The sequence below is a fragment of the Tilletiaria anomala genome (genome assembly GCF_000711695.1).
Source record: "Tilletiaria anomala UBC 951 chromosome Unknown K437scaffold_80, whole genome shotgun sequence".
Taxonomy (NCBI): Eukaryota; Fungi; Basidiomycota; class Exobasidiomycetes; order Georgefischeriales; family Tilletiariaceae; genus Tilletiaria; species Tilletiaria anomala.
The window spans coordinates 64,365-87,459 of NW_013546942.1; the positions used below are offsets into that span (position 1 = coordinate 64,365).

A 23,095-nucleotide genomic window follows, 5' to 3' on the forward strand; every position below is an offset into this window, starting at 1 on the left:
GTCCGGATGCCTATGCCTTGCTCGCCTGCATTAACGATTCGGGTAGAGAAAGAACGAGAGCGAACCATTGAATGAGCATGCATATAACATGGGGGTGGGTCTGCGTACATACGTACGTCTGATATTGCCGTTGAACGAGGAGGATAAGCAGGTTCTTACGTAAACAGTTCCGCCACGTATGGCCAACAGTCGCAGCGGGCCGGACGTCCGGGAACGTCCAGACCCAATGGGAGCTTACTGAGTGCGGACCGCGTTGCAGTGCATGTGAGCCGGCTCCGGCATTATGCTCAGCCCGTCTCTCTTGCCCACGCATGTCTGGTCCATCTACACTATATATGCTCGGGGGTCATCATTCGTATATATCTATCTATATTTTTGTATAACCGCCTTATTATTATTATACCTTGGCACATGGAAGACTGGTATCTCAACCTGCCCTCCTCTTTTCTTTCCTGGGCCTCGTTATCCCATCGAGCTGTCGGGTAGCTGCTCAATGCCAAGCGACGTACCGTGCAAGACGACGAGCACCATGTACTTTCCATCCGCTGCCAGCAGCAGTGCGATCCCACCCCAGAACCCAGATGGGCAAGCGTCGTTCTCGCCCTTGTCGGCAGAGGCACAGGCGCAGCTGCTCCCCTTGCCACGCGTCGACGCTATGATGACGGCACCTGGGATGGGCTCTCCATTCGAACTGGAGACGAGACTTGTCGACGGTCGCCTGCAGACTCTGTACAAGAATTTGCCAACGAGCGGTAGGGAATATTGGAGAGAAGTTCACAAGGTCAGTGTCGGCCTTTGGATACATTTAGAAAGACATATGAGCCTGAAATGCGCATACCTGCTCGTCTGCCACGCCCTGCAGGCTTTTGCAGACCGTCCATACATCGGGTTCAACGACGAAGTGTACACCTACGCTCAGATTGCTGAGCAGGCAACGCTCGTCGCGCGCTGGCTGCGCTTACACTTCAATGTCCGAAAAGGCGACCGAGTAGGCATCATCGCGCGTAATATGCCGGAATTCATCACGTCCTTCTGGGCCATCCACGAGCTCGGCGCCGTTGTCGTGCCGATCAATGCGTTCGGCGAAGGCGACCTGCTCACATTCTGCATTCTCGATGTAGACTGCAGAGTCGTCATTGGGGATGTAGAGCGCCTCGGGAAGCTGCAGCCGTTCCTGCCGAAGCTCAACGAGAGCTCCAAGGCCAGCGGCAGCTCGTACTCGGGACTCGTCGTCGTCCCTAGGCGGGGGGATAGCGTCATCCCCGCGCAGTCGCGAGCGTGGTCGAGTGGCAAGCAAGCTGGTGTCTACTGCTGGGACGAGCTGAACGCAACATACTCGCAACCGGCATTCGCAAAGGCGCATGCGCAGCTGCCAGAAGAGCCAATCTCGGTGAGCGACAACGCTTCGATCCTCTTCACATCCGGCACGACTTCCAAACCAAAAGGAGTGTTGTCGACACAATCGCAACACTTGTCTCCACTTGCGCTCGTCAAAGCCGCCTCTGCGCGCGCCTACCTCCGGCGCGGGTACACGCCGCCAGACCCGCTGAAGAAGGAGAACGCCCTGACGATCCTCATCCTCGTGCCGCTCTTCCACACAACCGCCTTGTCGTCGGGTATCATAGCTAACTCGAAGAACGGTGCCTTCCTGCACTTGCTCAACGGCTGGAATCTGCAAGTTGCACTCGAGAAGATTGAAAAGTTCAAGGTGCAGGGATTGCTCGGTATCGGGTTCATGATGCGCGAGATCATGACCAAGGGGATGCCCAAGCAGCTAGCGACCATCAGCGCAATTTCCCACGGCGGCAGCTCGTCCAGCACGAGTCTCCCGCAAGAGGTTCAGAAGGCTAGGCCAGGCTCCTTGTTGGGGCAAGGATATGGGCTCACCGAGACCAATGGGGTGAGCGGGCAGCGCGACACGAAAGACAAAACGTCTCTTTGATTGATAAACTTCGCTCGTGTCCACTTTGAATCATTGCAGGTAGCGGCAGCAATTGCAGGCGACGACTACTCTCACCGGCCGGCTTCGACGGGTCTGCCTCCGCCCGGCGTAGAAGTGATCATCGTCGACCCAAACACTCTTACGCAGTGTCCGTCTGGCGTGGCAGGCGAGGTCTGGATCCGCGGGCCGGGCGTCGCGAAAAGCTACTACAACCGACCGCAGGCGACCGCCGAGGCCTTCCTTCCAGACGGCTGGTTCCGCAGCGGCGACCTAGGACGAAAAGACTTGGAAGGTTACCTCTACATTGTCGATCGCGTCAAGGACATGATCATCAGGGGAGGCGAGAACATCAGCTGCTCCATGGTTGAGGACGCAGTGTACAAGCATCCGGCGGTGCAGGAGTGCGCTGCGGTTGCGTTTGCGGACGAGAGGCTCGGGGAGCGCGTGGCGATCGTTGTGCACACGCGCTCAGATGCGGCAAAGGTCAGCCAAGAGGAGCTCGAGCATGTCGCTGCCAAGAATTTGCCTAAGGCGAGTATTTGCGAGAGGATGGTGCGATGGCCACAACCGGTCAGTTGACAGGCTGCTGCTCTTCTAGTTCGCACGTCCAGAGTACTTTTGGATCCGCGATGGGGAACTGCCGCACAATCCGTCGGGAAAGGTCGAGAAGGTTGTGCTGCGCAAAGAAGTGCGCGGCAGGTTGGCAAAAGAAGGAGGGTTCAAAGAGAAGCCAAAGCCGAAGCTTTGAAATCCGGGCGCTCGAGCGGTGGTTTGCGGCCAGTGGCGGCTGGTCGAGAAATGCTTCATCTGCAGTCAGCAAACATACATGTAGCGCAGAATTGTTGCAAGAAACGTGGATCCACGTGTTACGAGCATTAGTGAGCAAGTACCGTTCTCGGCCGCAGACCCGAGAACGAAACCTGTTGCATTGAACTGCAGTCGGTAGTGTTACAGTGGCGAGAATTGGTACAGAAAGGAGCGCAGAGAGCGCTATAGTGGCTGGATGAGTGTAATATTGTCGCCTTTGAGAAGAATTCGCCCTGCGCAGAAGTAAGATAGGAAGAAGAAGATTGTCAGCCAAGACGTAATACAGGCCTGTATCTTCACGATGCGTCTTCCTTACCTAGCTCTGTTCGCTCGCCTTTTTTAATGTTCACTTCTGATGCTTCGCTCATTACGACGTTCATGAATTCGTCAAAGCCCTGCAAGCATCCAGAAAGGGTTGATCAGTTTATAGCTCCATTTACATGCATCCAGTAGCCTGCTTCCCGTTCGATCCACTTGGGCCTCCGGTCGCAGTAACCACACGTTTGTGGTACTGAAATCAATTATCGCTACGATAGTTCTAGGGTCCAGATGTGAAAGAACCTGATCAAATGCCTCGGGTTCGAGCCTTCCAAGCCCCAAGCTCCGAGCACTGAGTCGGCACGTGGATCAAGCTGGCGCAACACCTCGTCCGTCAAAGTCACTGGTTCGACATACTCACCGAGATTTTACCCTCTATTCTCGTGTCCAGATTGTCATATAGCCACATACTGACGCGGCTCTGCTGCTGCAAGTACCTGAAGATGACATTGATGGGCTGGACCATCACCTTCTGTTTTGACGACATGATGGGCAGGGTGTACGGATGTCGTCGGGCTGGTGGACGCGATGCGGATGGGCCACTGGAATCGGCAGCTTTTGTGGGCTCGTTCTCGCCAGAGATGCACTCGAGGATTTGTGCACAACGTGTTTCCTTCAGACAAGTTCGGGATGGATGAGCTTACGATATGATGACAGCCTTGGTAGCATGCAGGAATGCTAGAAAGTATAGAAGGTCCAAATTGGTTCATCCATAATACTGCCATTGTTCGTTCCGCCCACTGCCTCGACCCAAGCCTGCCCTTTCGTTGCTGTTTTGGCCAGGGCATCAAGTTCAAGAGCCCCAATTTATCAACCAAGGAGTTTCGTTTCGCATCTCTCTTCTATGTCGAACGCATGCAGCACCTGCTGCAGACCTCTGGATATTGATCAAGAAAATCCGTCAGATGAGCAGTCATGCGGCTGCGCCTTCGCTTCTCCTGGCGGCTCTGAATCCAAACAGGGAAAGCAGTCCCCCTCGATCAACGTTCGCCTTCACTCTACCAGTGAAGAAACAGCCTCGTCTGACCCAACGGGCAAGTCCATCCTTGTGGCTCTTGACAAGCCAGAGTATATCTTGCGTGTAGCGCCACAGTAGTCGCTCCGCCGGGATGGCAGAAGACGAAAGCGCTGGCTTCGAGCTGGCGTCAGCTTACGATTTCTTACTTAAGTGTATTCTCATTGGCGAGTCGGGGACGGGGAAATCGTGCTTGCTGCATCATTTCGTCAACAATCAATGTACGTTTTCCCGTCGCTCGAACAAAAAGAGATGCTCTTCTTCACATAATGCTGACATCTCCCTCGTTTCTTGCGCCTGTACAATCTTTCCTCGATGGCAGTTCGAACAAATTCGGCACATACGATTGGCGTCGAGTTCTCGTCTCGCATCGTCAAGATTGGCAACAAGAACGTCAAGCTGCAGCTGTGGGATACAGCTGGTCAGGAGCGCTTTCGATCTGTCACTAGAAGCTATTACCGCGGTGCGGCGGTGTGCATTCTCGTTTACGACATTACAAAGTGCGCATAGTTGGCTCTGGATATTGCATGACCTGGCGAGGCTGACGATGGATTGTTTATTGTGGCGCCTTTGCTCGCCGCTCTTAAATTCGTAGACGGACAACGTATGAGCCGCTCTCACGATGGCTGGCGGACGCAAGGGCTGTGGCATCTCCAGATCTCGCAGTGGTCGTAGTGGGCAACAAGCTCGATCGAGCGGATGACGAGCGGGAAGTGAGCCAGCTAGAGGCTACGCAATGGGCGAGCGATAATGGTGAGAATGCTGAATTTAGTCGCGGAGAAGCGCGCGACTGCTGACAGGCCTTCGAACTACATCGCTCAGGCGTACTCTTCCTCGAAACCTCCTCGCTGACCGGCGAGAACGTCGAGACGCCTTTTCTGCTTGCCGCACGCTCCATTCTACTCGCCATCGAATCAGGGCGGCTAGATCCTGAAAAGCCCGGCAGCGGCATCTCATTTGGCGACCGTACCCTGCGCCGGCTCGGCAGCGGCAGCCGATTGAGCTTTGGATTTGGCAGCGCTAGCGGCGCCGGCAGCGATGCTGGAAGCACAAGGGGCAGGAGCGGTGGGGTCATCAGGCTCAAGAACAGAGTCACGGAGAGCTTCGAGGGGTGTTGCTCGTGAGCTAGAGCGTCGCGTTCGCTAATGCTTTGGTTGCGACCAGTCGATGCATCTTTTCATTCCAGACTAGCATTTCGTGTATATATCATGCCTTGTCCGGCTACCGTCATAATGAAGATACCCTTGTCCCGTCCTTTTTTGGAGGCCACTCAATTCAACGACCATGTGCATTGCACTCTCAATGACTGACGACAAAGTACAACACTTTTCTCCCGTGATCCGTCACTACACGGAAGCTGGGGTCACGTCCCCGCCTCTGGCCGCAAAGTACCGATCCAGCAGGTTAAAGAAAGCAGCTTTTTCGGCAGCATCGAACTTGCTGAACTCGATGTGATTTGGACCTGTTGAAGTTGCTGCTTCGCGAGCCGGGAGAGACGGAACACGAGCACCAGCAGTGGGTACCCTGGTGGCACCTGTCTTAGCGCCAACATATGGCGGCGGCGGGTTGTCAATTCCCTGTTCATTGCCCATGCGCGGCGGCAAAATAGGTGGTGCGTTCCCAGTCCGAGGCGGTGGTGCAGGCACTGCTCCTGGTTTGGAGGATGTAGGTACGGGTGGCGGGCGCGAGCCTCCTTTTGCGCCTACGGTACGGACTGGCGGTGGTGGGGGCCGAGAGGAAGCACCAGGCAGAACTTGAGCCCGGTTGGGCAGGGAAGGAGGTAAAGCGTGTCCTGTTGATGCCCATGTAGATGCTGATGCTACGCTAGCACTCTCATCGTCATCCTCAGCTGCACCCAAACCGCCATCCTTGCGTGTCGTCTCCCATCGCACATTCTCCCCCTTTGCAACACGCCATCGATCTTTGAAGCTGAGCCCCGAGACGGACTCTTGCTGGGCCCGTATGTGCTTGTTCTACAGTCGCAGGTCGTTGTTGGAAGATTGCAGAGCAATCCAAGTGCATGCGAGGTTGGTCAGAGGCGTGACAGAGAGAGTTCACCGCGCTGGCAATTTGCAACTCACCACCCCCGATCCAACAGTATCGATCTTCTTCATCGTACTCTCACGCCATCCTGGCATCTTGATGTATTATTTGCGCCTGGTGAGCGCCTGAAATAAACCGAAAGGGGGTGAGGGTATCGCGGACAAGCCACGAACGACGGTCGGCCGCTCTTCAACCAGGAAAGTCCCGAAGCAGGAGATTACGAGGAGGTAATGCGCGCAAAGTCTTGTACTCTCTTCTGTGTATATATGTAGTTCTCTCTTTTGCAGCATCGCTATGCGGTAGTGTGATCAGTGACCAGAGATCAGACGTCGAATGGACTAGAAGGGGTCCCCCGCGCCCGGGGGACAGGTGTTGGTCCTATGAAAGGTTCAAGAATGCATAGAATCTCGGTGAACACCATTCTAGCGGATTGACGCTTTCCAAATTCCAGAATTAAACCAACCCACTCCCTTTCATCCTTGCCTTCACACACATGTTGATGGTCTTCATCGTTGCTGATTGGACATGCTTTCGTCCCCGTGGGCGACCCTACTGAAACAGAGATACGTAATGCAAGGAGCTCAATAGCTCTTACATATACCTAGAGCAGCCGGCCTCGCTCTTATTGTGTGGCAGTTGCCCTTTTCGCCAGCCGACATCTCGCAAAGGTCTCGTGGAAGATGCCGATCTATGCGCTGCACGACCAGCTCCTACCGCCTTCTGGCGCAGCATTTGCCGTCGCATGCCAGCTCATACCAAAACTCGATATTCCGAGTGGCTCGAGCAATGGCGCGGCCAGCAACAAGGACGCGCTAGCACGATGGCGCGTTCATCGGGGACATCTGCTCGGTCACTGTGTAACGGCACGCGATGATTCGCTTTCCATCTACGAGATCAGACTTCGGCCTGATTCTAGCCTGCAACAGAAAGATTCCGAGCATTTAGGAGATATACAGCCGTACTTATTGCGTAGGCACTCGCTCTTTGGCGTCGTCACTGGTCTCGACGCCGTTCGCACCGCTGCCAGCGAAGCAGATGGTGCGGACCGAATCTTGATCGCGTTTAAGGATGCAAAGGTACGTGCTACTTCTTGGAATTCCTAAGGGCTATGATGATTTCTGACGTTCAGAAGAAATGCCTTTCTCTTCCGTGTCCTGCAGCTAGCGCTCCTTGAATTTTCTCTCTCGCTACAGGACCTCACAGTCCTCAGCATTCACACCTACGAACGTCTTCCCGAGCTCTCCCTCTACCCGAGCGGTCTCCCTCTTAACTTTCAGCCTGTGCTCCGCACCGATCCTCTCAACCGCTGCGCGGGGCTGAGCATGCCAGGCGACGCACTGGCCATTCTTCCTTTTGCAGGTACGGGCGAGGACGAGCTTGGATTTTTGGGCGAGCTATGGGGTGAAGACGAGCTGTATGGCACCAAATCAGGGCCTTCGTCGCGGTCCGACTCAGGAGTGAATTGGGAGAAGGAGAGAGAGCTGCCGTACAACCCATCCTTTGTTGTACGTCTGTCTCAGCTCGGCGGCAAAAGCGGTGCGGTCGGGGCTGCTGGCGTGGGAAGTGGCATCCGAAATGTCCGCGATTTTGCGTTCCTACCTGGGTTTCAAAAGCCAACGCTGGCAGTGCTCTTCGAGCCGAGGCCGACGTGTACCGGGTGAGTATGCGAGTGTTTGCAGTGTGCTCAAGGCAGTGAGGACTATCATTGACGCGCGCTTACTTTCTACAGACTCCTCAATGAATCGAAGGACACCTATTCCCTCTTCCTTCTCACGTTGGATCTCTCCTCTGGCCTCTCATCACTTGCTTCCGGTGCCACCTCTTCTACATCCTCACCACTCACCCTCATATCGGCGCGCGACTCTTTGCCTTACGACTCCCTCTATCTTGTGCCTTGTCCAGAGAGTATCGGCGGTACGGTCATTGTGACAACAACCGCCATCGTGCACGTCGATCAGAGCGGCCAGGTCACAGGTCTGGCTGTCAGTCGGTGGTGGAACAGGCTGAGCGAGCTGCAAGGCGTCAAGGTGTGGGGCCCCGCGGAACGTGGAGAAGACATTGACCTCCAGGGTAGTCAATTGGCTTTCTTTCCTGCTACATTCTGTGGCGCGGGATTTTCGGCGCAAAGTGAAAAGGCAATTCTTGCGCTTAGAGATGGACGCATGTTTAATCTCGAATTCGAAATCGAGGGCAGGAGCTTAGCCGGAATGCGCCTGAGCACTTTGGGCAAGAGTGTACAATCCAGCGCGCTCGCTTTTCTCTCACCCGACCCGGGTAATCCACCTGCCTCGTCTTTGTTTGATGCAGAGAGGAAAGGGTGGCTGTGGGTTGCAAGCATGGTGGGCGATACGGAAGTCTTGCGCATAGAAGCTGTCTTCGAAGCTACTAGTGTTAATGGCAACGCCTCGATGAATGGATCGGCCAATGGAGTCCATGAACAGCAACAGAACCCGGAGCTACAGCAAGAGGAAGGTGACGAGATGGACATCGACCTTTACGGCCCCTCTCCCACCAACGCACAATCCACAACAACTGGATCATACGTTGCTGGGACAGTCGCACCTAAAGTACGCACGCGTATGCAACTCACTCCGTCGACATGCATTCCTGCTCTGGGCCCCATCGCAGACCTCACACCGACGGCAGATGCTGAGGACAGTGTGCCTCTCGCCCAAACTGTCGCGTTAACAGGTGCTCGGGAAAGCGGTGGGATGACCCGCTTCGAGCCGAGGATTAAGCCGCGCAAACGAAGACGCGTCGAGACAGATGGTACTATTGTCAGTGCGGTATGGAGTCTCAACCCCGAGAGCGATATGCCACGTCCGGCAGCGTCGCCATCCAGTAGCAAAGGGGGAAGTATGCTGTTATTAGCCAGTTGTGAGGCTGAGCAGATATCTCTTCTAACGAGCGTCAACCGCGATGGAATCGTCGCTCGGACGGCAGAGCTGAACGGTATCTCTATCTTCGCGGCGCCGCTTTCCCATGGAAATGGGTGGATAGAGCAACTCTTCTTGCGCGTCACACCGCTGCGCATTGAAGTTCGATCTTTCGAAGGCGCACGCTTGCGAGCGCATCTCGATCTTAGCACAAGTCAGGGCGAGTCCATCAGAGCCGCGAGCTTTGTGTATCCATATCTCGCCCTGACAACCTGGGAAGGAAATATCAAGCTTTTGTCTGTGTCACTACAGGTACAGAGTGACAAAGACCCTGTCATTAGGGAGGTCAGCCTGCCGGAAGGGATCGCATGCGATGCTACATCAGGAGGGTACTCTAGCGTGCATTTATTCCAGGATGCAACGCGGACCCTGAGCATGGGCCTTCCTGCGGCAGGTGCACACGCCAATGCGAGGCAAATGCTGTCCACAATGAACGACGACAAGATCGACCATGGTAGCGAGAGTGAAGACGACAAGGCGCGAGTCAGTACAAAAACAACTCCGATTGATTCGGTTGAAGCGTCAAACATTTGGATGACGCTCCTCACCAGTGACGGCGAGTTTCACCTCATCTGCCTTGCAGACACTACTCGCACCTGGGTTACAGCCTCGTTGCCATTCGTGCCATGGCGCCTTGAATGCTTTGGGAATATCGCTAAGCAATCAACAACGTCTAAGTCTGTTGAAGGAGGTGTCAGCGACGTTCGGCTGATCACGATGGCTCAAACGCCGCACCTCGTTGTTCTCCTCGACAACCAGCAGATGCACGTCTATGAATTCAATCCATTTCAAGATCGCGACGCGCCAAGTCACATGGCGACCGGTACCTTCGTCAAGGTTTTCGGCAAGCAGTTGTCCTCGCACGGCATTGCCATGTTTAACGCGCCTAAGGGTGACTCATTCCAGTTTGACGGGGCCCGGATCCGGCCTTTGCAAGGCTTTGGTGCATTCTTGACTGGCGGCTCTCCCGGTCTTCTCGTTCGCACAAATTTTGGCACAGTCCAATTTCACGAGTGTGACGGTGACATGCTTCAAGACGTGACTTCCATTGGTCAAACAAGTGTCTACGCTTTCGTCGAGACTGGGCAGGTGCGTTTTTGAGTTTCATGGCAGCGGCTAGATTGCAACTGATTGATGGTCCCGCTTTTTTTAGCTAATTCTGGCGGAGATCCCTGACCATTGTTATGACTTACCCATTCCGTACTCACGCACTATCATTGGTCGTACATACACTAAGGTGGCCGCCCATCCCTCCACCCAGGCTCTAATAGCAGCATCGGTCGTAGAGACGCCTTTCTTGCTATTCAATCCGGAAGACAGTTCAGTCGTAGCAGATCCTTCCACTGACCCCACACCATCGAACTGCTACCGTGGAGCACTCGAGCTTTTTCCGGCGGGCGAATGCCAACCTACATTTGGGTACGTGGCGCAATTGCCCTGTCGTCCCATACTCCTTTCACTGACGGAGTAGTCTCTTTTCGCAGATTCCCTCTTCAGCAAAACGAAATCGTCTGCGCTCTGGAGCTAGTGTCCCTTGCTAGCGTCAGCAACGCGCGACGTAGCAAGGAGTACATTGCTGTGGGCACAGCGATCTCGCATGGCGAGGATCGTCCTACAAAGGGCGCGATTTATCTTTTCGACATCGTAGAAACAGTGCCCACGATTGCCGAACCGACCAAAGTGCCTCATAAGCTCAAGCTGATTGACAAGGAGGAGCTCCGCGGGCCGGTGACGGCGCTGACGGACATGAATGGCTTTCTCGTGCACAGCATTGGGCAAAAGGTGAATTAGGCGTCAATATCGTTTGTGAGCTGTGTTGACAATCTTTAGTTATGTTCGCTTGCTACATCCAGCTACAAGTTAAGGCCCTGGAGAACGACGAGTGGCTTATCTCCGTTGCCTTTCTGGACCTCGCTTTCTACGTTACAAGCATTCACAGGATCAAAAATTACCTCTTGCTCAGCGACATTCAGCGCAGTATAACCTTTGTTGCTTTCCAAGAAGAGCCATACCGCCTAGTGCAATTAGGGAGAGACATCAACAACGCACCCGTCTTGACAGCGAACTTCCTGCTTCACGAAGAAGGGATTGCATTTGTTACTACGGACATACAAGGAAGGGTTCGTTTGCTGGACTACGCGCCCACCATCTTGAGCACGCAAAGTGGCCAGAAGCTGTTGCTCCGCACTGAATATCAGACAGCGTCCGAAACCATCTGCAGTCGTGTCCTACCGGGCAAGAGCAATGGCATCGGAATTTCGACAGGAAACGAGATTCTTCAGGGAGCCTCCAACGGAAGCATTGAAGGGATCACAAGTGTCGATGAGGAGACATTCAAGAAGTTGCAGCTTCTGCAAGGCTACATGACTAGGAATGTCCGCCACTTTGCGGGCCTGAATCCGAGGAGTCTTCGGTGAGCCATCGCGCCACATTTTATTTGACATGATCTCTGACAAAACTTACCCCTCTGTAGCGCGGTTGTGAATGAGACCGTACCTCGGCCTTTGGCGAAAGGCATTCTTGACGGGAGCCTTTTGCGCATATTCATGTCTCTGCCACGCAAGCGCGCAGAGGAGATGGCTTCTATCTACGCGCAAGGAGCAGCACCAGAAGAGGTTGCCACAGTTTTGCGGGACCAATCCATGCTATGGCTTCGCACATAGCATGCCAGTTCACGTTATGAAATACAATGTCACGTTCTTCCATGTCGCTGCGGTCTGTTTCTTATCGAAAGAAAGGGCGGCTCCTATGCTTACATCGATTGTAATACGATATGGGATGGTGCAAATAGCAACAACGGTGATTCGGGACGCGACGAAGCTGAATTACTTGTTCGCGCCGATTGCGCTCAGCGCAAATGCTGGCGTGTTGTAGACTCCTAGAACGAGACCATGAAGTCCGGCGTGAGTCATTGATTTGTTGGCAGCTACTCGGCGTGAAGAAGACTTTGCTTTCTGAACCACGTGATCTTTGACATTCGTGACGGCAGCTCGGGTCTTTTCGTATCCAAGCTGCTCAAGCAGACTCTTGCTCGCATCCCATGTGAAGCTCAGCGCTGGTTCGGCAACCGGCACACTGACCGTCTCGAGTCCTTTGGTCTGTCTCTCGAGGTCTCGGTCGAGCTGAGCAAGAAAGAGGCGATCGTGAGGGGTGTGGTCCCACTTGAATACCTTTTGCTGCTTCCGAGTGTTGACCGCATTGTACGCATGAAGCACTTGTAGGAAAGGGCTGCGGGGCTGCTCGCACACGGATCCATCGCCGCTTCGGAGATTACGCTGTAGGTGAACAAGTATGTCAACATGGAGCACCAGCTGCAAAAATTAGTAGCCCAAGTATCAAACCAACCAAGTCTGAATAAATCTGAAAGACACAGAGCATCGCTGTGTTAGCCAAGATGCCAGTTATCTGGTGGAGCTGTACTCACCCCTTCATGGAACTTATTGATATTAATAATGCGCCTTCCAAAAGCCTCGAAGCGAAATCGAAGCATGCGGCAGATGTGAAGTCTTGAGACGCGATCAAGGATGCGGTAAGTCAGTAGAAACTATTGCTGACAAGCAGTGGCGGCCGGACGTACCCTGTCAACCAGAGCTCGCCATCGTAGTTGAAACAGGCAATGTAGTCATCGTCGGCGTCGTTTTGCAACGCAGAAAGATGGTTCTTGCCCTTCTTGTCGAAGAGTACTTCAGGAAGGGCGAAGCGATGTACGATAGGGAAGAGATGTTTGCACGCGCTGTAGTCCTTGCCCCAGATCTCGTTGCTAGAAGCGCGTAATTCAGCTACCGGCTCCGCTGGTGCAGGCGAGTAGTCATGAACGAAATCGCAGACAGTGGCCTTGAGATTGCCATTCCTTTGCGTAGATGCCGAAAGGAAAGATGTCACCATTGAGCCTGGGCGAGGCTTGATGGTCCGACCGTCCATTTGAAAGCCTTCAAAAGCGCCCTTGGCAGTGGACAGAAAGATTTTGAGTTTGCGTGCATAGGTGCTTGGCGAAATGATAGGCCTAACTGATTTGCTTGAATGTACGTTAGAAGGGAAGTGATGCCTCGCATTGTCCACAACGGCATCGGTGACAAAGAGAGGCGTATGGAAAGGCGGAGAGAGTGGTTGGACTGTCGCGAGCGTCGACCCCTCCTGCACCGGGAATTCGCCCAGGTCGGTAGAGGCTGATCTTGCTATACTCCGGTCGCTGCAATAAGACGTTGGGATTTCAAACGGTGACGACAGCCGTACGCGTTTCTGGACAGATCCTGAATTTGCATCGCTGTCGACATTGTTCATGCTCACGAAAGCCCCAACCTCAGCGCCCTCGCCGTACACAGAGATACCATCAGCGTCAGTATCCGTCTCTGCATCAGCCTCAGTGTCGAATGGAAATGCGGGCATCTCCTCGTCTTCATCGCTGACGGATAAGCTGTCGAGATCGACTGACTGCTTACTGATGGCCGAGCGTGCTGGACTTTGGCTGGAGCGCCTCGAAGATGAGGCAGCGCTCGAGGGCAGCGAGTAGTCATAGCTACTAATGCCACCGTAACGGAACGGTAAGATGGCTGCTTCGAGACGTTGAAAGCCGCCAATTGACTCAATACTTGAGCTTCCAGGCGTGTCTGTAGAGTATTGTCGGTGTGAGACGATAGACAATCTGGGTAGCGATGAATGATGTTGCCGCTCGAGCGCGTTACCGCGCGTCTCGGCTTCTGAAGCAGCGTTGGGACCGCTTTCCAACTGCGCCAACGTCGAAGAGCGTTTCCGGCCGTTCGAGACTGGCCCCATGTTGAATTGCAGCGTGTGCGGGCTTTGAAGCAGCTCTCTCGAACCTGTCGTAATGGAGCAAGAATGCCAAGAGTCAGTCGCACCAGTATGCGACGGTGACTGATGCAGGGCGTAGATGTGTGGGTCTGTTGATTGGTAGGTTTTAGTACCGGCGCCGGCGCCAATTGCTCGTTGCAGGGAATAGCTTGTACGTAGGTCTACCGGGCGACGAGCCTGTGATGTTGCATGAGCAGTGACGATTAGTACGGAAATGTCCACACAGACTTCAGCCTTGCATCCATCTCTGCTCACCGTTGCCGACCGGGCTTTGTTCACATACGAAACGGAATCTGCGAGCCGACGCGAAGACTTGGCCGAGCTTAAGGGGGGAAGCTGCCGGGATGTCTCTGGCAAGCTATCATGCGTCATGAAGGGCTTTTGCTGGGGCGTGTTGGGTGTGTTGTGATAAAGTGAAACTGGAGGACCTGAAGTGCTGCTAGCAGTGTGCGGACCTTGCTTAATTGGCAACGGCAAGGCTTGCAGGGTTGTGGGTCGCTGACCGTCATATCTATCGCGACAAGCACCAGGTGTTGAGATAAACAGGTTATCGAGTCGTGTGTTGATATGGCCTGTTGGGCTCAGCACAGAGAAGCAGCTGCCTGTCCAGCGTGCAGCAGCTTGGTCTGACATAGTCTGAAGGTGCCCAAAATGAAAGAGAGCGGCCGTAGTTGTGGGACGAAAGAGGTAATGAAGCGGCTTTTGGAGGTCTGCCAACTGAACACCAAGTGAGGTGAAGAGCTGGGTCACCGACGAAGGGAGTACGAGGACATGGCAGTGACGAGAATGCTGAAAGCGCCCCCTCTTATACTGAATGGCCGCGTCTTCAACAAGGGATGGTTCCGTTGCAATAAGCTTTCAACGAACAAATCGTCCTCAGAGACGTGACCTTTGCTTGGCAGATTAACCGAGCCGTCCTACAGTGAAGCCCGTTCTTTGCTTTGCTGCGACTACTAGGTTCTTGTACCAGTTCAGTCAGCTGCACATCTTCTCTCCATCATTGCACGGTGGGAGACATTCGCTTGTGTTCTAGTGCAAGTGCAGCTGTTGATTCTTGATCCCATACGCGACAGAACTTAAGGACTCTAGTAGCGATTGTTCTTCAGGGTGCTCAAACGGTCATCTGGAGTCCGGGCATCTGGCTCTTGATGCTTGCGAGAGCTGTGACAGCGCTGTCGCGCCCGTACCAGCATGCATCATGTACCACTGTCATTGTTTGAGTCTTTTGAACACGACAAGATGATACCATAATTCTTTTGCTAAGTGTGGTGACCCATTGTTCGTCAGCAGTTTGAAGTGGCTGCCACGGCATCCAAACCGAAAGAATGCTCCGCGAACGTAATCCCGAAGGGTTAGGAAGCAGAGGGCCCAAGCTTACAGACTGGCTGGAGCGGATGGTGCCTGCTACCTAGGTCGTCGAACTATGAAGCTCCGCGCGTCGAGCCGCAAATAGGGGATGCAGATGCCTGCGGATGCATAAGAGTAGATAACCAATTTGCCACATTACGATGAGCTTGTGACATTGAGATTGAGATTGCGGAAGTGCAAGCTGCAGCATTAACGCTGGCAGGGAAGAAAGGCTTATCATGGGTTGTTGGCCATCGTCGACCAGCCTTCAGTACATATGCACCTGAGGAGCATGAGCCGCGGCTCTGCTACGAGCAGCGCAGCCGAGATGAAGTTCGTATGCCCATGGGTCAATGTGACATATGGGCCAGCTTGGAAAAAGCAGTTTCCGAGTTTCTCGAATCTCGAACCCCTTTGGAACCGTCCTAGGTTTGAATTGAAATTCCCCGCTTCTCCCAGTAAGCAGCTGACTCTCGGTTGTTGATTTTCGTGTCATTTGTTGCTTTATTCATTTAACAAGGGCTTCGCGCCCTTTTTCCCCTCCGCTTTCTAAATATGGGTGTATCAGCTTGGCACAAGTTTCATCACTTCGCTTTCGTCATTGTCCATATATGCTTGTCTTGCACATTGCATCCATAACCTACAGCACGTACGAATGCGACTATGACATCCTCGGGCTTGTTGTACACGCCATACTTGCAATCTACCAACGTGACCAACGCTTCACGTCAACCTGGCAATCGCAAGGAGGCCACATATGCCAACTTGCTCCGGTTGAAGGCACGACAGCTGACAGTTCTCTTCTTTCTCCACGTCTGAAAGCTTGGAAGGCTTGAAAATAAATCGCAACATTAAGTGCATGCACTATTTATTCAGGCGAGTCTTTAATCCGCAGCAAGAATTTGAGCCTCATCCAATTCATGTCCTCCGCCTTGGGGGAACCATAGGAGCTTGCCCTTCTCGTCATCGTATTCGTTCCTGAAATACGTATCTTTCATCATTGAGCATCCCTCAGCTCCATGTATCAAGTTGCCATGGACAATCATGCGCAAGTTTCGACGTCCACTTTGACCAATCATTTGGGGTTACCTTCCCGCTTTGCTCCCAATGGCCTCCATCCTCACACCGTCTCCAACATTTTTTCAAGGGGAGAACCGTGCATAGGATGGAAGTAAATGAAAGTTTGGCTGACAAGTTATATCACCAAGAGTGACCATTGAGTCCTTTCATTAAGGTCCATGGGCATTAGCACCACATCCGTGCCCGATGCGACAATTTTTTCTAGCCATACAGCGAAACAAATGTGCAAAATTGTCATCAGCTACAGCCTGAAACCTTTCACGCGTATCTGAGCGTGACTCACATCATTGCCTTTGAAGATTTTGAACATGGGTTCAGCAGTACAGGGTATGTTTGTTCAAATATTCGTGATGAATATAAGTATCTTGCGTCGCTCTGGCATAAGTGCTTCGTGCCGAAGTACTTATCTCAAGAAGTATATGACCTTACCTCCAAGCCAAGCCATGCGTTGCGACGGCACAAAGTGAAGAGCTTTGCGACCGTAAGAAGCGATTTTTGGTCGAACATTCGACGAAATATGGTATAGATGTTCGATTCCGATGTCTGCAGCTCTTGCGCCAAGCGCATCCAGCCATCTCGTACGGACATGCTCGGGTGCGCTGCAGCAGGTGCGATTGTAGGTCATTCACTGTTTGACTGTCAGTTTGTCCTATCACATACTTCCTGCTTTTGGATTGCTTCTCATCCTTTGCTTCGATGTACTTGCTTTGGTCCAGGAGGCAGCGGAATGATCGGCTTGGACATTTGAGCGCGCGTTGATCTATCAACACGGAGGGTGAGGGGATGAGAGGTGTCTTGAAGGCCACTGTACCTCTTGCGCTGCGCCACAACTCTTGCCATACTGGCGACAAGCTGAATTATCAAAACGGTGAAAGTGTGAGCACACGCTTGGAATGCAAAAAGAGTAGCGTGTCTGGCTGACCTAGCTTCCGCTATGACTTTGTCCACCCAATAGTCATCATCGTCTGCTGTGCTCGGATCTGAAAGGAATCAGTTTGCGGTACTTTGCGAGAGCGTTGCGTTTCCTGTCCGAGTCGCGTACTTCGCCGCGCGTCTCACTTGTTGAGCTTCGATTCTGGCGTTCTAAAATGAGCGCCAAGCTCCGCCTGACCCCCTTCAGATGCTGCGTGGGGGAGCGAAATGTTCTTCTGAGCCGCAAAATCTGCACCCTCTTCGATGGGGTTTCTCATCCGCGATCACACGGTCGGTTTCAGCCTCCGCTCTCTCCGCTTTCGTCTTCAACCTTCTCTCGATTTTGCCTTTCGACCTTCGATTGTTGACAAGATCCTTAGCCGCTGCAGATCGCTTCGCATTAGATGGATTTGTAATGGTATTCTCTTGACCAATCGGCTGCACCGCATATGCGTTAAGAAGTGCCCAGCGACATCCTGCGAACGGGCTCGAGACTCTGTCAATGCACGAAGCAACAACTTCTTATGGTACGAACATCAACAGCCAAGTATTTGAATTATGCCGGAAGTCAATTATGCTCTCTTCGTTGCAATTGCAGCATGTTTTATTTTCAATTGAATTCAAAATATGAATTTCATGAGTGGTTAACAGTAAACGTGTTCCGTACAAAAAATTCTTAAACGGTCCGGATAAAAAGCAGCCATTGTAGGGGCAATGGTAGTCGGCGATTTGATGGCAACTGCTGCATGATCTCCTCGAGGGCCAGAGGGCAAGCTCATTCGTCGTCATCAGATGAAGGTGGTGTTGGCGGTGGATAGATCATGTCGTTGAGCAATTCCACAAATGGCTGCATGACCTTGCAAGTCCGCACGATCTCATCCACAAAATCCTCCTTGCACACGTCTGCATCCTCGAACCTGTTCAGAGATTAGAGAACGAGAGTACCGTCGAGAAGCGGATCAGTAAATTGCGCACTCGTTCACTGCACTCAACTGTAACCCACGTTCTCGAGACATAAAAGGACCGTAATTTGAGCCAGTCAATTTGTGGATGATTTTTGTCCACGCCAGGCATCTTTGGGGCGACCTTGAGCTCATCCGAATGCCCAAAAACACTACTTGAGCGGCCAAGCCCTCGACCGCCAGGCTTCGCGGGGCCAAAGAAATTCTTGAAGTCCGATCCATTGAGCTTGCAGTGGTTTCAGAAAATAGTGCTCGAAGATTCAGCGAGCTCATCCGAAGAAACCGTGCCGATTGAACATCAATCCGCCAGTAATGACTAACAATTTCCTTGAACCGCCTGCCTTCTTCGTCGTCATCAATGATGTGCTGCCGAAAGATCTGAAGGTGCTCCTTTTCCGGACACCATCTGCCTCCCGCGATGCTAGAACATGGAGATCATCAGACTCCTCTAAAAGTCCAAGAGAGAATCAAAATGCCATCAACTTACAACGACTGACTTCCCGGCTTAACCTCGAGATGGTAGCCCGCGTAGGCACCTTTCCTCCCTCCCCTCGAGAATGTAGCCGACATGTACTGCGAAGGAAAAGGGCTTCTCGTTAATAGCTTTGGTCGTGACGAACCATCTACACAAGCTCACAGTCTTGTATGGTGTCTTGTCGGAGCTGAAGCGGACATCTCGGCTGTGAGAAAGGCGCGTTGTAAGCTGAAGTATCAAGCCAAATGATGCGGTGCGAGGCAGGCGCTCACTAGATCCGGTACACCATGTCTTTGGTGGGTAAGAATGGAAGCGTCTCATCTGCCTCTTCCATCAGCCGTGGTAGCAAAACAGTGACAAATGCATTCCAGTTGTCCCATGCATACTCCTCAAGGTCAAAGAAAAGAATGAGCTCTCCAGAAGCGAGCACAGATACGAGCTCACACGGTACTCACGCGATACAGCGCGTCGTGCTGCTGGAACCAGTCACGATCATTATTCGCAGGATCTTTCAGAGAAGACAGAAAATTCATCATGGTGTCCGAGATGATATGCGGAGGGGCTGCGAAATAGAGAGGAAGACAATGGAGCAGTCCGAAATAACAAGAGCTTCGTCCGTCACACGAAATCAGACTCACGTTGCTTGCTGGGCGCTTTGGCAAGGGTGATGACCGTTCTGCCAGGGCCGTTGCCACTTGGCTTTGTGGACCGTCGTTCGTTTGCGCTCGATCCAACCGTCTGTCCTTGAGTTTTTCCGTTCCACTTTTGAATCTTTCGCTTCTTAGGCGCCGGGACCGATGAGTCACTGTCACTGAGGCTAGAGACATCGGAAGACAGAGCCAAATCGTCCTGGTCGGCGATATCGGAATTCGTATCTTCTTCGATCACAAAGTTGTCCTCCAGTTTGCTGTTACGTGCTCCTTTCATTTTTCCCTTTCCTTTCGCATTTGCTTTTGAATTGGCCAGTGTAGATGCTTTCCCCTTGCCTTTGGCTTTCCCATGGGATGACAGCTCCGCAGCCCTGTCCTCACTCGTTTCATCCTCCTCAACGTCGGACGATTCCTCTGAAGTGAAGGCTTCATTGCCTTCGCTGTCGACTTCCACGTATTTTGTTGGCTTCTGGCTTACGCTGGCGCGTACACTACGTCTGCTAGACCCGCCCGAAGACGGCTGCTCAATCGCTGAGGATGAAGCAACTTTCGACGGGGTTGTGGGATTGGATTTGCGTTTTGGCGGCATGTTACTTGCTTGAGCTCGAAAGATTGGCAGATCGACGGCCCGAAAGCAACTTGCGTTTGCAGGCGAGAAATGTTTTACTCGTTGCTGATCCGTGGACAGCTTTGAGCTGCTGTGCATCGTCTCCTTGTCTGAGAAGTCAGAAGGGGCACATCTGTTTCCATTGCCACCGGCCGTATATAGATGACGCCCTCGGCTTTACGCAAACCTCCTTCCCCTCCTGTTCCGCACACTGCACCGCCCGCCGTGACGAATGATGGGCTGACGGCACAACGATCTGCTCTCGATCATCTGGCAGGACGCAGATATATTCTGACGTATCAAAGCTGAGTTCCATTGCGTGCAAAGTACATTCTCTTCATCATTTCGCGCACCAATGTACCTGCGAGCAGGTGCAGGTTACCCGGAACGATCATCCTAGTCGTTCTGATCCGCCAGGCACCCCTGCTCCATCCCGATGCATTGCTCCCTACGCTCTGTTGGACTTTCAACATGCAGCAAACTGTGCGGCACTGCTGCTGGTGCTGCTGCACGAGTGGCCAAGGAAGCGAGCGAGCGGCGCATGATGAGACAGACGCTTGGTCAATACTCTGAGAGCCTTACATCTGTAAGGCTTTTGCAGCGGCGCACCTTTTCAAGCCAGTTTCGTCGATCAGCGAGTTACAAACGATTTGGGCAAGGACGCTCAATCCCTAGTGGCTTTCCCGGAATCCCAGGTCAGTCACCCCGCAGCTCCTTTGGCGCTTCACTCAATGGCGTGCCCACCCGCTTGGGTGGAGGTGGCAGCGGCCAAGGGCCATTCGGCCGCATCCCTCCTGTCATTTTCATCATCATTGGCCTGGGGGGCGGCTACTACGTCATGCATCTGGAGCGGGTGCCGCAGACAGGGCGGCTGCGCTTTAACGATGTCAGCCCGACGCAGGAAGAGCAGATGGGCATCGAGTCATACAAGGAGATGCTGAGGAAATATCGCGGCCGAATACTCAGTCCGTCTCATCCTTACAGTCAGATGGTCAAGCGGGTCGCGGAGCGCATTGTGCGCGCTATCGAGAGCACCGGTATGGCCGAGCAAGGGCTAAGCAGCGTCGGAGGTGACGGCGAGGTCAGAATGGGTGATGCGCACAAGGATGACGAGTTCCTCAGGAGCAAGCCTCTTGGAGTGCTAGGACGGCGAAAGTCTGGCAGTGATCCCGACGCAAGTTCCAAGACAGATTGGGAGGTTTTTGTCATTCACGATGACTCGGAGAAGAATGCATTCGTCCTGCCGGGAGGGAAAATCTTCGTCTTCACGGGTATCTTACCTATCTGTAAAGATGAAGACGGGCTCGCGACCGTCCTGGGACACGGTAAGGGACTGCGTGAAAACATTGCTGGGGAATCCTCTACTTACCTGAGCTTGAATTGTCTCCATGCTCTCAGAAATTGCCCATCAACTTGCACGGCACGGCGCTGAAAAGATGGCTGGCTTCAAGGTGCTCATCGCCGGTGCGGCTATTCTCGAGCTACTCGGACTGGATATTGGTCTATCACGCGCGGCGCTCACGCTGCTGTTGCAGCTGCCCAACTCACGCAAGACCGAGATAGAAGCGGACTATATCGGTCTGCGGCTCATGTCGCAAGCGTGCTTCGACCCGCGTCAGGCGCAGCACCTGTGGCGGCGAATGCAGGCCAGCGAGGGAACCCAGACTGGTGGCATTGGGGAGGTTTTGGAGGGGATGCTGAGCACACATCCTGTCACTCGCAGCAGGATCGAAAACATGCAGAAATGGCTGCCCGAGGCGGAGCAAATCAGAGATGCCAGTGGCTGCCCGGCAGAAGGGGCCATGAACGCTTTTCGAGCCGCACCGGAATCGCCAGGGGGTAGATTTGGGCAGCGACCATCGGGTGCAGGGTACGCCACACGGCAGCCAGAAACTGACCCGTACGGCCTTACAGTTCTCAGAGGTTAGAAAATAGCGAGGCGCGCCACGCATCAAAGGTTTTGTCGCACAGCGTACAGACCAATATGTTGCATTACAGGATGAATTATTGTTGCATACCATCACCTTTTCAGTTGCTTTTTTTTGCTGCGCCGTTTTCCCGCGTGCACAAGACCGAAACTGGCTCCTCGGACCAGACAATTTGGTGAACATTTTGAAACGGTAACTCCTTGATTGTTAACCAAAATCCCCTGATATTTGGTTACACTGCACAGCCGCCGGGCTATCGGGGCCGAGAAATAGAAGGGTCCCGAACTGCAGAAGAGGTTGAAACCTGGAAATCCGGGAACGGTGTGGATTCTGTCCAGAAATCAAATCTCCCTCCACGAACACGGCACGATGAGATGCACGTCTAATGCCCAAGTCCACATATCTCCATGATCCCACCTCATTCCGGTTGCCATTGATTAGGAGGCCACCTGCGCAAAATAGCGTCAGAGGCGAAGCAGAAAGCATACCAGGGCTCCTCGAAGGTCTCTGCACAGAGAGCGTGCTTCGCGCGCAAGCTGCAGGTTTCACCTCGAAGGTGCTCCTCACCCGCGACTCTTTCGCCAGCTCAGCGGGTCCATTACCACTTTAACCATTGCGGTGTAAGAGGGCGGGCAGAATTACACCTTTGAGTGTAGCACGGAAAGGATGGCTCGTGATAGATTGGCTGCCATGAGGGTGCGTCCAGGAAATGCCCGCGTCTTGACAAACTAGACGGCCTCGAGGCCACGTCTTACATCCCTACTTTCTTTCCACACGCTTGCATCAGGCCCCGCAGGGCGGCGGGCAAGATGGTGGCGGGTATGACGCTTCTCATCGTAATGGAGCGCAAGAAGGCAATGGAGGGTGAGTTCCCTTTTCTTTCGAGTCTGGCCTACCGGACTCACTTGTATCTCCCTTTGGCTAGGCGCAGCGGTTCCTACCCGGTCACAGGAGGAGCTTCACATGGCGCTTATGATCAGCAGGCAGGGTATGGGCAGCAGCAGTCTGCGTTTGGCCAACGGCAGCCTGATTATAGGCAACAACAGGGTGGCTACGGCGGTGGTGGATATGGCCAGCAACAACAGCAGCAAAGTGGCTACATCGGTGGGTATGCTACAGAGCAGGCACCCAGTTCGATCGAGCTGCAGCAGATGTCTATACCGCAAAACGGCCAAGGGGATATGGTCAGCTTCCTCAACGACATCACAGAGCTGCAAACGAGTATCGCTGCGATTGATAACAACATCAACAAGATTGCCGAATT

The 23,095-nt window shown here is 53.3% G+C and overlaps 9 protein-coding genes across 9 annotated transcripts; 5 read left to right on the forward strand and 4 right to left on the reverse strand.

The window, feature by feature from the left end:
- Nucleotides 1–392: 392 nt before the first annotated feature.
- Nucleotides 393–2,816, forward strand: K437DRAFT_258282 (acetyl-CoA synthetase-like protein). The gene is made up of 3 exons (XM_013386272.1): nucleotides 393–781; nucleotides 863–1,900; nucleotides 1,982–2,816. The coding sequence occupies exons 1-3, from the start codon at nucleotides 530–532 to the stop codon at nucleotides 2,519–2,521; spliced, it is 1,830 nt and encodes a 609-aa protein (XP_013241726.1). The 5' UTR covers nucleotides 393–529; the 3' UTR covers nucleotides 2,522–2,816.
- A 116-nt stretch (nucleotides 2,817–2,932) lies between these two features.
- K437DRAFT_269704 (putative small nuclear ribonucleoprotein E) lies at nucleotides 2,933–3,554 on the reverse strand (the record flags this gene model as incomplete). The annotated part of the gene is made up of 3 exons (XM_013386273.1): nucleotides 2,933–2,982; nucleotides 3,066–3,144; nucleotides 3,429–3,554. The coding sequence occupies 3 exons, from the start codon at nucleotides 3,552–3,554 to the stop codon at nucleotides 2,933–2,935; spliced, it is 255 nt and encodes an 84-aa protein (XP_013241727.1).
- A 338-nt stretch (nucleotides 3,555–3,892) lies between these two features.
- On the forward strand, nucleotides 3,893–5,345 carry K437DRAFT_258285 (ras-domain-containing protein). The gene is made up of 4 exons (XM_013386274.1): nucleotides 3,893–4,303; nucleotides 4,405–4,582; nucleotides 4,678–4,835; nucleotides 4,905–5,345. The coding sequence occupies exons 1-4, from the start codon at nucleotides 4,177–4,179 to the stop codon at nucleotides 5,204–5,206; spliced, it is 765 nt and encodes a 254-aa protein (XP_013241728.1). The 5' UTR covers nucleotides 3,893–4,176; the 3' UTR covers nucleotides 5,207–5,345.
- Nucleotides 5,346–5,351: 6 nt separating this feature from the next.
- K437DRAFT_258286 (uncharacterized protein) lies at nucleotides 5,352–6,398 on the reverse strand. The gene is made up of 2 exons (XM_013386275.1): nucleotides 6,164–6,398; nucleotides 5,352–6,055 (listed from the first exon to the last, which is right to left on the reverse strand). The coding sequence occupies exons 1-2, from the start codon at nucleotides 6,194–6,196 to the stop codon at nucleotides 5,429–5,431; spliced, it is 660 nt and encodes a 219-aa protein (XP_013241729.1). The 5' UTR covers nucleotides 6,197–6,398; the 3' UTR covers nucleotides 5,352–5,428.
- Nucleotides 6,399–6,627: 229 nt separating this feature from the next.
- Nucleotides 6,628–11,832, forward strand: K437DRAFT_258287 (uncharacterized protein). Its single transcript, XM_013386276.1, has 7 exons — nucleotides 6,628–7,201; nucleotides 7,286–7,782; nucleotides 7,855–10,150; nucleotides 10,215–10,480; nucleotides 10,546–10,843; nucleotides 10,915–11,474; nucleotides 11,535–11,832. The coding sequence occupies exons 1-7, from the start codon at nucleotides 6,806–6,808 to the stop codon at nucleotides 11,722–11,724; spliced, it is 4,503 nt and encodes a 1,500-aa protein (XP_013241730.1). The 5' UTR covers nucleotides 6,628–6,805; the 3' UTR covers nucleotides 11,725–11,832.
- Nucleotides 11,833–11,886: 54 nt separating this feature from the next.
- On the reverse strand, nucleotides 11,887–12,551 carry K437DRAFT_226801 (uncharacterized protein; the record flags this gene model as incomplete). The annotated part of the gene is made up of 3 exons (XM_013386277.1): nucleotides 11,887–12,336; nucleotides 12,407–12,421; nucleotides 12,486–12,551. The coding sequence occupies 3 exons, from the start codon at nucleotides 12,549–12,551 to the stop codon at nucleotides 11,887–11,889; spliced, it is 531 nt and encodes a 176-aa protein (XP_013241731.1).
- A 5,435-nt stretch (nucleotides 12,552–17,986) lies between these two features.
- K437DRAFT_258293 (uncharacterized protein) lies at nucleotides 17,987–20,009 on the reverse strand. The gene is made up of 7 exons (XM_013386278.1): nucleotides 19,285–20,009; nucleotides 19,102–19,208; nucleotides 18,919–19,031; nucleotides 18,809–18,851; nucleotides 18,659–18,744; nucleotides 18,493–18,592; nucleotides 17,987–18,397 (listed from the first exon to the last, which is right to left on the reverse strand). Exons 1-7 carry the CDS (start codon nucleotides 19,571–19,573, stop codon nucleotides 18,131–18,133), a joined length of 1,005 nt encoding a protein of 334 aa, XP_013241732.1. The 5' UTR covers nucleotides 19,574–20,009; the 3' UTR covers nucleotides 17,987–18,130.
- A 438-nt stretch (nucleotides 20,010–20,447) lies between these two features.
- On the forward strand, nucleotides 20,448–21,831 carry K437DRAFT_226755 (uncharacterized protein; the record flags this gene model as incomplete). The annotated part of the gene is made up of 2 exons (XM_013386279.1): nucleotides 20,448–21,228; nucleotides 21,302–21,831. 2 exons carry the CDS (start codon nucleotides 20,448–20,450, stop codon nucleotides 21,829–21,831), a joined length of 1,311 nt encoding a protein of 436 aa, XP_013241733.1.
- A 356-nt stretch (nucleotides 21,832–22,187) lies between these two features.
- K437DRAFT_275464 (uncharacterized protein) lies at nucleotides 22,188–23,068 on the forward strand (the record flags this gene model as incomplete). Its single annotated transcript, XM_013386280.1, has 4 exons — nucleotides 22,188–22,527; nucleotides 22,619–22,695; nucleotides 22,757–22,939; nucleotides 23,041–23,068. The coding sequence occupies exons 1-4, from the start codon at nucleotides 22,498–22,500 to the stop codon at nucleotides 23,066–23,068; spliced, it is 318 nt and encodes a 105-aa protein (XP_013241734.1). The 5' UTR covers nucleotides 22,188–22,497.
- Between the last annotated feature and the right edge of the window lie 27 nt (nucleotides 23,069–23,095).

Coding starts and splice junctions, on each gene's coding strand:
- K437DRAFT_258293 (XM_013386278.1), bottom strand. CDS start 19,573: ATGAAAGGAGCACGTAACAGCAAACTGGAGGACAACTTTGTGATCGAA. Junction 19,032..19,101: donor AGCACGACGCGCTGTATCGC/GTGAGTACCGTG, acceptor GACCTTGAGGAG/TATGCATGGGACAACTGGAA. Junction 18,745..18,808: donor ACAAGACACCATACAAGACT/GTGAGCTTGTGT, acceptor TTTCCTTCGCAG/TACATGTCGGCTACATTCTC.
- K437DRAFT_258282 (XM_013386272.1), top strand. CDS start 530: ATGTACTTTCCATCCGCTGCCAGCAGCAGTGCGATCCCACCCCAGAAC. Junction 782..862: donor ATTGGAGAGAAGTTCACAAG/GTCAGTGTCGGC, acceptor CACGCCCTGCAG/GCTTTTGCAGACCGTCCATA. Junction 1,901..1,981: donor GGCTCACCGAGACCAATGGG/GTGAGCGGGCAG, acceptor GAATCATTGCAG/GTAGCGGCAGCAATTGCAGG.
- K437DRAFT_258286 (XM_013386275.1), bottom strand. CDS start 6,196: ATGAAGAAGATCGATACTGTTGGATCGGGGGTG. Junction 6,056..6,163: donor ATACTGTTGGATCGGGGGTG/GTGAGTTGCAAA, acceptor CTGCGACTGTAG/AACAAGCACATACGGGCCCA.
- K437DRAFT_258285 (XM_013386274.1), top strand. CDS start 4,177: ATGGCAGAAGACGAAAGCGCTGGCTTCGAGCTGGCGTCAGCTTACGAT. Junction 4,583..4,677: donor CTCGTTTACGACATTACAAA/GTGCGCATAGTT, acceptor TTAAATTCGTAG/ACGGACAACGTATGAGCCGC. Junction 4,836..4,904: donor GCAATGGGCGAGCGATAATG/GTGAGAATGCTG, acceptor TACATCGCTCAG/GCGTACTCTTCCTCGAAACC.
- K437DRAFT_258287 (XM_013386276.1), top strand. CDS start 6,806: ATGCCGATCTATGCGCTGCACGACCAGCTCCTACCGCCTTCTGGCGCA. Junction 10,481..10,545: donor GAATGCCAACCTACATTTGG/GTACGTGGCGCA, acceptor CTCTTTTCGCAG/ATTCCCTCTTCAGCAAAACG. Junction 10,844..10,914: donor TGCACAGCATTGGGCAAAAG/GTGAATTAGGCG, acceptor TGCTACATCCAG/CTACAAGTTAAGGCCCTGGA.